Source organism: Leucoraja erinacea, chromosome 6, assembly GCF_028641065.1.
Source record: "Leucoraja erinacea ecotype New England chromosome 6, Leri_hhj_1, whole genome shotgun sequence".
NCBI lineage: Eukaryota > Metazoa > Chordata > Chondrichthyes > Rajiformes > Rajidae > Leucoraja > Leucoraja erinaceus.
In genome coordinates, this window is record NC_073382.1 from 83454753 (window position 1) to 83469248 (window position 14496).

The window sequence follows — 14496 nt, forward strand, 5'->3', positions numbered from 1 at the left end:
CAGGCGAACACTGGCCCTATCCCAAACTCGTGCTCCGCTACATTGACGACTGCATCGGGGCTACCTCCTGCACCCATGCAGAACTCGTTGATTTCAGTAACTTTACTAAGAGCGGGACATTGGGCACACTGACCTCCCAATGCCCTGTGCACTAGTGAGGGCCATTGACAACACAAGCTGTCATTACTCACCAAGGAGACTCCCGAAGCACAGAAGCTTCCGACTCGGACACACCACCACCCCTGGGTTCCCCTCCAATGGTCACTCCACTGCTGTCCCTGTTGTCATGAGGCCTGAATCAACCCCCCCCCCCCCCCCCCATCACTCTGGGAACACGGCAATGCAAGAACAGACATCCACCATCTCCTCAAGGGCAATTCCTGCTGGTCTTGCCCGAAACACCAGCATCCCATAACTCCAGACATGGAACACCATGGACACTCGGACAGGTACCCAATCGGCCATTGGAAATCTCCTGACATCTTCTCTGAAAATACGTCCTTTCCAGCTTGGGGAAACATTCATAAATCCTCATCCTATCACCAACTAGAGCACGTTCCTGAGCTGTCGTATGTTGATAGAATGGAGCGGCTGGGCTTGTATTCTCTGGTGTTTAGAAGGGTGAGAGGGGATCTTATTGAAACATATAAAATTAATTAGGGTTTGGACACGCTAGTGGCAGGAAGCATGTTCCCGATGTTGGGGGAGTCCAGAACCAGGGGCCACAGTTTAAGAATAAGGGGTAAGCCATTTAGAACGGAGATGAGGAAAAACGTTTTCACACAGAGAGTTGTGAGTCTGTGAAATTCTCTGCCTCAGAAGATGGTGGAGGCCAGTCCTCTGGATGCTTTCAAGAGAGAGTTAGATAGGGCTCTTAAAGATAGCAGATTCAGGGGATATAGGGAGAAGGCAGGAACGGGGTACTGATTGTGGATGATCAGCCATGATCACATTGAATGGCGGTGCTGGCTCGAAGGGCCGAGTGGCCCATTCCTGCATTTATTGTCTATTGTCCACCTCATTGCAAATCCTCAGACTATCTTTAATCCGACTTTACTGCACTCACACTAAACGTTATTCCCTTTATCCTGTATTTGTACTCCGCGGGCGGCTTGATTTAATCACATGCCGTCTTTTCACTGACTGGATAGCACACAACAAACAACAAAAACGTTTTTCCACTGTACCTCGGTAGATGTGACAATAAACTAAACTAAACTACAAACGTTTGACTTTGTCAATGACATTCCAAAAATGGGAATGATGCTCAATGCTTACAACTTGGTTGGGTGTTCGCCTGCCTGGAGAGCAGTCTGCTGGAGTTTAGCAGGATGAGGGGGAATCTTATAGAAACATATAAAATTATAAAAGGACTGGACAAGCTAGATGCAGGAAAAACGTTCCCAATGTTGGGCAGATCCAGAACCAGGGGCCACAGTCTTAGAATAAAGGGGAGGTCATTTAAGACTAAGGTGAGGAAAAACTTTTTCACCCAGAGGGTTGTGAATTTATGGAATTCCCTGTCACAGAGGGCAGTGGAGGCCAAGTCACTGGATGGATTTAAGAAAGAGTTAGATAGAGCTCTAGAGGCTAGTGGAGTCAAGGGATATGGGGAGAAGGCAGGCACGGGTTATTGATAGGGGACGATCAGCCATGATCACAATGAATGGCGGTGCTGGCTCGAAGGGCACAATGGCCTCCTCCTGCACCTATTTTCTATGTCTATGTCTATGCAGTTTGTGTGCGTTTAATGTTCATGTGGAATTGGCAGCAGGTCAGAACCTGGTACTTGGGCAGAGAGAGGGGCTCTCAGGTACCAAGAAGACCATGCACCAACTTCAGTGACCACCCTTGGCTGTGACTTCTCACAGGGCAAGTTCACAAACAACCTTCAAGGTAATCCTTGAGGATTTTTTTTGAGTTGCTATGTCCATCAGTCGCCCTTTGTTCTCCATTTCCAGTATTTCTACAACCAATAAGCATCTATGTTACAAAAAAAAAACGCAAGGGAAAAATACGTGAATAATATGTTACAGCTTTAGTTAGAAAGAAAGTGCAAATAAAAATAAGTGCATGGTCCGTAATGAGGTAGGTCGATAGATGCTGAGTGGTGGGAGGAACATTCAGTAGTTTGATAACCGAGGGGAAGAAGCTGTTCCTGAGTCTGGTGGTGAGCGCTTTCAAGCTTCTGTACCTTCTGCCGGATGGGAGCAGGGAGAAGAAGGAATGACTGGGGGTGGGACAAGTCTGTGATTATGTTAGCTGCTTTCCTGTAGCAGTGTGGTGTAGATGGAATCAATGCAGAGAAATCAACTGCATCTGCTAAAGTTAGTATCCGTCGTTGGGGAAATGCCAAACCTCCTTAGGTCTCCTGAGGAAGTGAAGCATTGTAGTACTTTCTTGGCCGTACGACCAGGACAGGCCATTAGTGATGATTACACCAAGAAACTTGAAGTTCTCAACCATCTCCACTTCACTTCACCAAAATCGTTGTGGGGGAGACAGGTTTTAAATGGTTACTGCTGCTGATTGGGGCTGTACACCAGCTCGCCTCTTGAAGTCAATAACTAGTCCCCTCATCTTGCTGGTAATGAGGGAGAGTTTATTGGTTGCCCTGACACCCTGTGACCAAGTTCTCGTTCTCCTTTCTGTACTCCATCTCGTCATTGTTCACGATGCGAGCCACCACAGTGGTGACATCCGCAAACTTGTAGATGGAGTTGGAGCAGATCATCTTTTACAATGTCTCTGGGATATTGAACACAAGCATCTACACAGGTTATCCGTCCCAATTCAATATTTGTTAACAAGGAATGGTGAAAGTACACAAAGTTCTATGCCATGTGGCCAGGCCTTCTGCAGCTCACACCAGCAGGCTGCTCACAGGTCAGGGTTGACGATGAAGAGAGAGAATCCTGGGAGATTCTGATATTTAAGCTTCAGATGAGTCACCCATCACCTGATGCAGCTTGGCCAATCGGGTACAGGAGCCTTTAACCCCGTGATTCCTGACTCACAGCCACGCCTGCACTCAGGAGAAAACAGAAACAGGTGAGTACCCTATAACATCAGCAGAGGGAGCGCATAACATACGTGATGGCGGAGACCTTGCAGATAGAGGCTGAGAGTTTGGGAGGGTTAAGCACCTGTCCCTAAACAGCAACCTCTGGTGACCTTGCCTGCCACCCAAGGTTTACATGAGGTCACCGGAGGTTTTGGTCACTCTCCCTAATGGTCGAAAGTGGTTTCCGCATGGTCGAGGCTTCATCTAGGTTGCTGCTATTTTTCATCGTGATTAAAACCGGCCTCAACTAAAAATAGGTTGCCGTTTTAAAAATCGATCAATTTTTAGTCACAGGTCTAGTCGAAGCCTGTTTTCTTCATAGTCAAGGAAGGTTTTCAACATATGTGTGGGAGGTGGTAGGAGGTTGCAGGTCACCTCGACCTTGATTTTTTTTTGGGTGGTGGGCAAGGTCACCAGAGGTTGCTGTTTAGGTCTCCTAAGTGGGACAGGGGTCCCATCGTCACTGAACCTGTAGACCTGTTGCACAACAACCATGATACACAATCCTCTTTGCTTTCAACACCAACAATGGACTATCCCCCTCTATCTCCATAATCATCTCCAGCCAACAATCCTGCAAGATATCGGCAATCGTTCCATTCTGACCTCTGTAACCACTGGCAGCTACATCAACATTCCCCTTCCTCAACCTCTCTGCCTTTACCCCTTTAATACTTTAAACCTGTCTTTTTGACCACGATTTTGGTCATCTGCTACTAACCTTCCTCATAGAAATGATCAACATTTAGAAACAAGGAACTGCAGATGCCGATTTACAAAAATAGGGCACAAAGTGCTGGATCACTCAGCGGGTCAGGCAGCATCTCTGGAGAACACAGATAGGCGATTCTTCCAGTTGAGATCTTTCTTCAGACTGACAGTGCCAAGATTTACCCTCCTGCAGGAAACTCTTACCCATATTTAGTTTATAGATACAGTGTGGAAACAGACCATTCAGCCCACTGAGTCCACACCAACCAGCGATCACCCCGTACACTAGAACTATCCTAAACACTAGGTACAGTTTACAATTTTTACCGAAGCCAATTAACCTGCACACGTGCAAGTCTTTGGAACGTGGAAGGGAACAGGAGCACACGGGGGAAAAAAAATCACACGGCCACGGGATCAACGTGCAAACTCTGTATAGACTGGCTAGTGACGCAACGACCTTGGTACACGTGACATTAAATTAAACCCGTAGTCAGGATCAAACCCAGGTTTCTGACGCTGTAAGGCAGCAACTCTATCTATACATTGAAGCGAAACACACCAAGTTCTAGGTCTTATCTTGCTGATGTGTCTGTTATAATGGATTGTTGAGGAAGGGGTGAGGTAGGCCACGCTTCTCTCAACACACAGCCCTGATCTATTACTCCCCGGGACAGCTCCCAGTTAGGCCATGAGTTCAGGTACATTAGTGAGAAGGGATGAGTGTGGATGAATGGGCGGAGCGTGCTTGGGTGAGGTCTACTGGCAGAATATACACAGGACCAGTGGTTAATCTGTGAAGTCAGTACAAGACCTGGTCAGCAACATAATGTGCAGGGCCCATCTGCTGTAAACCTCAGCTGGTAACTCATCCTCTTATTTAATCTTCAGTCCTACCACTGATAACATCCACCTCTTCCCTTCACCCATTCAAAGACGGATTCCATCAACATCTCAGGATGACAGTTCCATGACTTACCATCACCTGAGAGAAATAACAGCATCCCCACCTCAACTGGGCAGAGGTTTGTTTCCAAGCAGTCTCCCACCAGAGGAAATATTCTCTCCACATGGTAGTTGAGGCAGGTACTATAACAGCATTTAAAAGACATTTGGACAGGTATATGGACTGGAAAGGTTTAGAGGGATTGGGCCAAACGCGAGCAAGTGGGATTAGCGTAGATGGGGCATCTTGGTCAACATAGGCCAGTTGGGATGCTGCCTGATCAGTTGGGTTACTCCAGCACTTTGTGTTATCTTTAGGCTGAAGGGCCTGTTTCTAGTGCTGTGTGACTCTCTCTCGGCCCCTGTCTCGCTAGGGAAGGGCTGCAGCCACCTCACTGCATAAACACCTCCAGCTGCGTGGCCAAGTCTATCTAATCGCATCCCCAGCAGTACATGGACACACAGGGTGGGAAACAATTCTGCTGTCAGATATCCTCAAACCCAAACGTTTCTTTTAACCGGTTGAAGAAGGGTCTCGACCCGAAACGTCACCCATTCCTTCTATCCAGAGATGTCGCCTGTCCCGCTGAGTTACTCCAGCATTTTGTGTCTATCTTTGATGAAAAAAAAGCACATGTTGGGAGGACTCATTGAACAAGGGACAGCCTGTAAACTATGAGTAAACTTATGTAAACCTCGGCCATGATAGTAAGGCATCATTTAATACAAAGCTCAATGCAACATTTAACCAACATTCGTGCAATGTTTAAGACAATATTTATAGGCATGTTCGATGCAATATTCAATGTAATTTTGATGCGATATTTGACGCAATGTTTAATGCAATTTTAGCGCAATGGAATCTTTACCGTGATTTTAATACAATGTGCAATGCAATGTTTATCGCAGTATTTCAATGCAGTAACTAACGCAGTGTTCAGTGCAACATTAGGTGCGCTGGCTGGGTGGTGCCCGGCCGGCAACTCCACTTACCCACACAGCCCAGCATATCACAGATACTGAGGAAGAGCAGGATACGGGATGAGGCGGCGGGTTTGTGTAGCGAGCTGTGGCTGAGCCTGCGGTAGCCGAGCCGGCGCTTGGGCAGCAGTTGCGCCGCGGTGCCGAGCAGCCCCAGGCCGGCGCTGGCCGCGCTCATGCCGTTGAAGAAGGCGGGCTGGAAACCCAGCACCAAGTCGGTGGCGGGGTCCCGGCTCGGGCAGCAGAAGGTCTCCAGGCGGGGGGAAGCCATGGGCCCGGCAACAAGCAGCGGGATCACGGGGCGCCCGTCCTGTGTTTCCACTCAAGTCCAGTCTCCTCCCCGCCTCTGCGCTGAGCTGCGCCGCCCCGTGGGAGGGGGACGGGCAGGGAGTGGGGATGGAGAAGTCCAGGGTCCGCCCGGGGCACGGGAGGGAGGCGAGGACCGGGGAGGGTCTCGGGGCAGGGGATGGGAGGAGGTAATTCGCGGTCACAGGCGGGGATAGGGAAGGAGGGGTCAGTCCCACGGGCGGAGTACAGGGTCCCGGGGGTGGGCGATGTGATGGGTCAGGGTCCGCCTACGGGACTGGGGTAATGTAGGGACATGAGATGGGTCTCCACTAGTGTCGGGTCCCGGGTCAGGGTCAGTCCTACCCGGGCTGTACAGCGGGATGGGGGTAAACGGGAGATTTAGCACTTGGGGTAACGGAATCAAGGGATATGGGGGGAAAGCAGGAACGGGGTACTGACTGTGGATGATTGATCAGCCATGATCATATTCAATAGCGGCGCTGGCTCGAAGGGCCGAATGGCCTACTCCTGCACCTATTTTTGTATGTTTCTAATCAGGGTCCGGATCCGGGATGGGACAGGTTAGTCCCGGGACAGACCCGGTGCGGTCCAGTGACAATTCCATATAGAAACATAGAGAAAATAGGTGCAGGAGGAGGCCATTCGACCCTTCGAGCCAGCACTGCCATTCATTGTGATCATGGCTGATCGTCCCCAATCAATAACCCGTGCCTGCCTTCTCCCCATATCCCTTGATTCCACTAGATGGTCCGGTGTAGATCAGCAGTTGTACTGTCCACACTAGGATTTGATCCGAGGTGGACCTGGAGTAGCTCAGTGACCCGGGACAGGATCGGCCGGTGAGACGTGATCTGGTACGAGCTGCACAACGTTGAACGAGGTCTGTCACTCTCCCCAGCACACACACTCTACCCCTCATCAACCCCCCCCCCAACACACACTCTACACCCACTCCCCACACACACTCTACCCCCCCAACACACACTCTACCCCCAACACACACTCTACCCCCCAACACACACTCAACACCCCCCAACACACACACTCTACTCTCCCCCCAACACACACACTACCCCCCAACACACACACACTCTACCCCCCAACACACAACCCCCCAACACACACTCTACCCCCCAACACACACTCCCCCCCCCCAACACACACACTCTACCCCCCACACACACTCTACCCCCCAACACACACTCTACCCCCCAACACACACTCTACCACACCACTACCCCCCAACACACACTCTACCCCCCCCAACACACACTCTACCCCCCAACACACACTCTACCCCCCAACACACACTCTACCCCCACACACACCCACCACACACACACTCTACCCCCAACACACACTCTACCCCCACACACACTCTACCCCCCAACACACACTCTACCCCCCAACACACACAACTACTCCCCCAACACACACTCTACCCCCCCCCCAACACACACTCTACCCCCCAACACACACTCTCCCCCCCAACACACAACCCACACACACACTAACCCCCACACACACACCCCAACCACACCCCCAACACACACTCTACCCCCCCCCAACACACACACACTCTAACCCCCCCAACACACACTCTACCCCCACCAACCCCCCAACACACTCTACCCCCACACACACACTCTACACCCCCCCAACACACACTCTACCCCCCAACACACACTCTACCCCCCAACACACACTCTACCCCCCAACACACACTCTACCCCCCACCCACACACTCTACCCCCCAACACACACTCTACCCCCCAACACACACACACCCCCCAACACACCACACACACACTCTACCCCCAACACACACTCTACCCCCAACACACACACTCTACCCCCCACACACACACTCTACACCCCACCCCCCAACACACACTCTACCCCCCAACACACACTCTACCCCCCACACACACACTCTACCCCCAACACACACTCTACCCCCCCAACACACACTCTACCCACACCAACACACACTCTACCCCCAACACACACTCTACCCCAACACACACTCTACCCCCCAACACACACTCTACCCCACACACACTCTACCCCCAACACACACTCTACCCCCCAACACACACTCTACCCCAACACACACTCTACCCCCCCACTCTACCCCCCAACACACACTCTACCCCCCCCCCCAACACACACTCTACCCCCCAACACACACTCTACCCCCCACACACACTCTACCCCCAACACACACTCTCACACACCACCCCCAACACACACTCTACCCCCCAACACACACTCTACCCACCACACACACACACTCTACCCCCAACACACACCCACCAACACACACTCTACCCCAACACACACTCTACCCCCCCACACACACTCTACCCCCCAACACACACACTCTAACTACCCCCCCAACACACACTCTACCCCCCCCCACACACACTCTCTACCCCCAACACACACTCTACCCCCAACACACACTACCCCACCACACACACTCTACCCCCCAACACACACCTACCCCCCAACACACACACACACTCTACCCCCAACACACACTCTACCCCCCAAACACACACACTCTACCCCCAACACACACTCTACCCCCAACACACACTCTACCCCAACCACACACTCTACCCCCCAACACACACTCTACCCCCCCAACACACACTCTACCCCCCCAACACACACTCTACCCCCCAACACACACTCTACCCACCAACACACACTCTACCCCCCCCCACACACACACTCTACCCCAACACACCCCCCCCAACACACACTCTACTACCCCAACACACACTCTACCCCCCAACACACACTCTACCCCCCAACACACACTCTACCCCCCCCCCACACACAACACACTCTACCCCCCCCCCCAACACACACACTCTACCCCCCAACACACACTCACACCCCCCCCCCCCCCACACACACTCTACCCCAACACACACACTCTACACCCCCAACCCACTCTACCCCCACACACACTCTACCCCCCAACACACACTCTACCCCCCAACACACACTCTACCCCAACACACACCCTCTCGCACAGACTGGGGGCGGGAGAACTGCCCTGACCCGGTCTCACCGCCAGAGCTCGCTTTTCATTTTCAAATCATTTGGACAAACGAAGAAGTATTTAGTTCCGGGAATGGTGAATCGTTTGAACGAGGAATGTGTGTCCACGAGGAAAGGGCGAGCGCTAGCCTATAGTGCGGCCGGGGGCTGAGAAGGGTGTAAGCGGCGATTACAATGCGCTCTTTATACAAATGTAGCGAGCTGTGGTTCACCCGGCGCTCGAGTACAATCACAAGTCCAGGCGCTGTATATACCATCTCCAGTATGCAATATAGATCAGAAAAGCCGTGAAATGGGGCCGCTTTAAAGTTTGTTACCCGTGGGGAACAGCTATGTGCGCGGAAAGGAACCGCTATTTATGCTAAGTCTCGTTCACAGATCTTGTGACCAGAAACATTTGCGCTACATCCTTTGATTTGAAGCAATGGTCCATTACAAATCGTATCTTGCTGGGTGGAAGCCAGACTCTCTGGGGGACAGTGGGCAGGGCCGGGGATATGGGACAGTGAAGGGGATCACACAGGTTAGATGTTGTACGCTCTGTACTGCGGCGACCCGGCTGTTTGTCACAGGGTCATATAGCGCGGAAACAGGCCCTTCGGCCCAACATGTCACGGCCGACCAACATGCCCCATCTAGTCCCACCTGCCCGCATTTGGCCCAATATATTCTAAACCTATCCTATCTATGTACCAGTCTAAATATCTTTGACATCAATGATTCTGTCTTTGGCACATGTGCAACTACACAGGGAAATTAATTTCGCACATATTACACAAGGGCACCACCATTTTTGGCGCCATTATTCAAAGGCCAATCGGCCCATCTGGCCATCGTTGAGTCCCGGGAGCGCCTCTTGCAGCCGACCTTTCATTGGAGGCATTACTACCCCAGTTCACCTTCCTACCGGCCCACACTCCATCCCAAGGCAAGGTTCCTCTTGACTTATGTCTCCATACCGGGACTTAATAAGCATTTTGAAGGCTACATAGCTAATCAGTTCAAGCTGATATTTGATGCAGAACTTTACAAAGTTCACACTGGGGGGGAGGAGTGTGTAGTTTAGTCCCACACCACACCTTAGATCACACGGAGTTGCAGGCAGATAAATATGAGTGGCCTGCAGTAATCCCTTGTTAGCAGAAGTCAGCGTGCGAGGCCAAACGCCAACTAGCAACATCAATAACACTCCCAGCATTGTCTCAATCGGTGACACCGGTAATCCATTGATGTGTGAAATGGAAATGACAAACTGAATGACTAAACACTTGACTGAAGAAAACTCAAAGCTGCACAAAGAATCCAACATTTTATTGCATTTACAACGTAAATTGCAGCGTGTTAAAGATTCCGCTTCAGGCGGTACATGGACTTTCTCCCCACGATGGTACCTCTCATGTTTCTTTGTGCATTGTGCTGGCATCACCAGCGTTCAATGGCAAGGGTTACAATGGCTGCGTAAGTAGAATGTGGGGACATTATCACTGTACCCGACTCCATCTATCATGCAATACACCAGGACAGAGAACAAAGCATGCTTTACATTTCACATATGCATTCAGCGACGCTTAAAGGTGCAATGTAACCATTGCATTCCCTTGAACATGCGTTTGTTGATTTTGAAATCCCCAGATTTGAAGAAGGAATTCAAAACTGTTCCATGAAATATCGCCAATTTGAACAATGTTGCTAGGTTTGTTTTCATCAGTCAGTTGCGTCTTCTTGCATTGTGTTCACCCTTTAAACAGGTAGTCAACAGGTCGGGAAAGAAATATGAACAAAACACAAAGTGCCGGAGTAACTCAGTGGGTCAGGCAGCATCTGTGGAGGACAGGGATGGATGATGTTTCGTGTCGGGACCCTTGTTCAGACGGTTGTTACCGCGTTATCATCGCAACGGAGTCTAAAGAAGGGTCCCAACCTGAAACGCCGCCTATCCATGTTCTCCACAGATGCTGCCTGTCCCGCTGAGATACTCCAGCACTTTGCGTTTTGCTCAAGATCCCAGCACCTGCAGTTCCTTGTTTCTCCGGTGAATGATATATATTGACCTCATATTATTACTCCACAATGATTACAGAGTCAGGTTATTTCAAATCTGAATCATATCGACAAGACATCGGGATTAAAGTGAATGTGTGTGTTCTTGCAAGATGTTGATAGTTTTAGAATAGGATATTTCATGGGTTTGCGCAGCTAAAATATGAAACGTAGAATTAAATATGTCAACATACATGCAGAAGGTAAACATCCATTAAAATAGCAGGACTTTCAACCTCTGTTTTGTTGAGATAGTTGTCACACCTCATAAGTGTACACAGCATAAGAATAAACCAGAAACTATCACCACCAACAAGGTGAGGTTTTAAAACCCGCTGATATATTCGTTCAACATGTAATCACAACGTATGTACAATCTCTGGAGGAAGCAACAGAACAGAACTCTCGACATTGTGCCCTCTGGCACCAAAGACCAGTGTCCTCACCTTCACAGCTTCACCTGCCCTCCGGAGTCAATGCTCCAGACCTGTCACCAAACAAGTGAGAAATGGGGTCTTACCCTGATTAGTACACGTGTCAGAGGTCATGGGGAGAAGGCAGGAGAATGGGGTTAGGAGGGAGAGATGGATCAGGCATGATTGAATGGCGGAGTAGGCTCGATGGGCCAATTGGCCTAATTCCTACTTCTATTCCTTATGACCTTCCACACCCTCAAAGTAGGAAGTGGGAGGGTATCCCCGGGGCACGAAGGAAGATGAGCCGGGAGAGGAGAGGGACAACGGTTCGCGGGACGATCTGGATGGAGGTGACGGCTGCAATGCGCCTTTATGGGCAGCTGACGCTGGGACTGTGCAAATTACTCTTGCATATGGACTCAGTGGGTAGTTTTAAGGCATTCTGTACTTAATCGGGGATTGCATTTATACATGACAATAATCCCACTGAACTGTATGCAAAAAAAAAACCTTGGTACATGTGATAATAGAGAACCGTTGAACCATTGAAAGGTCAACATTGATGCCATGCCACTCCTCAGAAAACTCGACATTCCTGCTGCCTCACAGTGCCAGACATCCGAGTTCAGCCCTGATCTCATCTATGTGGAGTTTGCACGTTCTCCCTGTGGCCGACCGCAAGGGTTATCTCCGGGTGGTCCGATTTCCTCCCGCGACACAAAGACGAGCAGGTTAATTGGCTTCTGCAAATTGTCCCTAGTTTTAGGGACTGCATTAGAAAGTGGGATAACATAGAACTAGTGTGAACAGGGGATCAATGATCAGGATGGACTTAATCATTAAAACAAACCCCGTTATTTTTGAGTATTAAAGCTGGGGTTAGCTTTTGCTGGTGGGGTGGGTTAGGAACAAAGTCACCGACCAAAGCTTGGATTCCGAGCACAACTGCAGAGTTGTGCACTCCTCGTGTTAGTGCTAACTCTGTGAAGAGTTTGCCAGTCTGTATCATACCTCTTGCTCCTTTCCATAGCCCTTCCCATAGCTCGACCAATTTCCTCTTTACAAGAGGACATTGGGGTGCGATCCATTGGGTGCTGGCATTGCCAGTGAGATCCACACACCGAGAATTAATATCACACATCTTACTCCAGCACATTATCTTGTATCCTAAGCTGCAAGATCACAAGGCCAAGCACAACTACTCAACCAGAAGCAATGTTTATATTTGAGAAGGACCTGGAGATGCTGGAAAATCAAAGGTAGACAAAAATGCTGGAGAAACTCAGCGTGTGAGGCAGCATCTATGGAGCAAAGGAAATAGGCAACGTTTCGGGTCGAAACCCTTCTTCAGACCGAGGTGCAATGTTTATATTGCACCTCCAATGTAGATATGGATCCCAGGAACCTATTAAGATGAAGCAAACTTTGAGCTTTGGTAGTAAGGAGACTTGAGTTTCTGTAACGTATTTCAGAATGTCCAGACTGATCCAGGGGTCATGAGGGAGTGTCTGACAGAATATAACGTGGGAATTATTATAATGCACATGGCACTTTCAATGCCTTGTAACTGTGTCTTTTGACTGGTGACAGACTAATTACCCTCTGGGATAAATAAAGTTGTATCATATCAGGGCAGCCGGTCAGACCGAGCAAGCAACAACGTGATGCTCCCTCAGGGACATGAGGGTGGGGGACATGAGGGCGGGGGACATGAGGGTGGGGACATGAGGGTGGGAGATATGAGGGTGGGGGACATGAGGGTGGGAGACATGAGGGTGGGGGACATGAGGGTGGGGACATGAGGGTGGGGGACATGAGGGTGGGGGACATGAGGGTGGGGACATGAGGGTGGGAGACATGAGGGCGGGGACATGAGGGTGGGGGGCATGAGGGTGGGGACATGAGGGTGGGAGACATGAGGGTTGGAGACATGAGGGTGGGGACATGAGGGTGGGGACATGAGGGTTGGAGACATGAGGGTGGGGGCATGATGGTGGGGACATGAGGGTGGGAGACATGAGGGTGGGGACATGAGGGTGGGAGACATGAGGGTTGGAGACATGAGGGTGGGGACATGAGGGTGGGGACATGAGGGGGGGGGGCATAATGGGGGGACATGATGGTGGGAGACATGAGGGTGGGGACATGAGGGTGGGAGACATGAGGGTTGGAGACATGAAAGCTTGGGGTGGAGACATGAGGGTGGGGACATGAGGGTGGGGGACATGAGGGTGGGGGACATGAGGGTGGGGACATGAGGGTGGGGGACATGAGGGTGGGGGACATGAGGGTGGGGACATGATGGTGGGGACATGAGGGTGGGAGACATGAGGGTTGGAGACATGAGGGGGGGACATGAGGGTGGGGGACATGAGGGTGACATGAGGGTGGGGGACATGAGGGTGGGGACATGAGGGTGGGAGACATGAGGGGTGGGGACATGAGGGTGGGGGACATGAGGTGGGGGGCATGAGGGTGGGGGACATGAGGGTGGGGGACATGAGGGTGGGGGACATGAGGGTGGGAGATATGAGGGTGGGGGACATGAGGGTGGGGGACATGAGGGTGGGGGACATGAGGGTGGGGGGACATGAGGGTGGGAGATATGAGGGTGGGGGACATGAGGGTGGGGACATGAGGGTGGGGGACATGAGGGTGGGGACATGAGGGTGGGGGACATGAGGGTGGGGGACATGAGGGTGGGGGACATGAGGGTGGGGGACATGAGGGTGGGGGACATGAGGGTGGGGGACATGAGGGTGGGAGATATGAGGGTGGGGGACATGAGGGTGGGGGACATGAGGGTGGGGGACATGAGGGTGGGAGATATGAGGGTGGGGGACATGAGGGTGGGGACATGAGGGTGGGGGACATGAGGGTGGGGACATGAGGGGGGGGACATGAGGGTGGGGACATGAGGGTGGGGGACATGAGAGTGGGAGACATGAGGGTGGG

The 14496-nt window shown here is 51.2% G+C and overlaps 1 protein-coding gene across 3 annotated transcripts in view; it reads right to left on the reverse strand.

Moving 5' to 3' along the window:
* gpr143 (G protein-coupled receptor 143) overlaps positions 1–6085 on the reverse strand; it is a 52489-nt gene extending 46404 nt beyond the window's left edge. For 2 of the 3 annotated variants that reach the window (XM_055637460.1, XM_055637461.1), the window contains exon 1: positions 5714–6085. In XM_055637460.1, coding sequence (XP_055493435.1) covers positions 5714–5972 — 259 coding nt within the window. In that variant the 5' untranslated portion in view covers positions 5973–6085. The remainder of the gene's footprint in view (positions 1–5713) is intronic. The other variant, XM_055637459.1, reaches the window with a different exon arrangement.
* Between the last annotated feature and the right edge of the window lie 8411 nt (positions 6086–14496).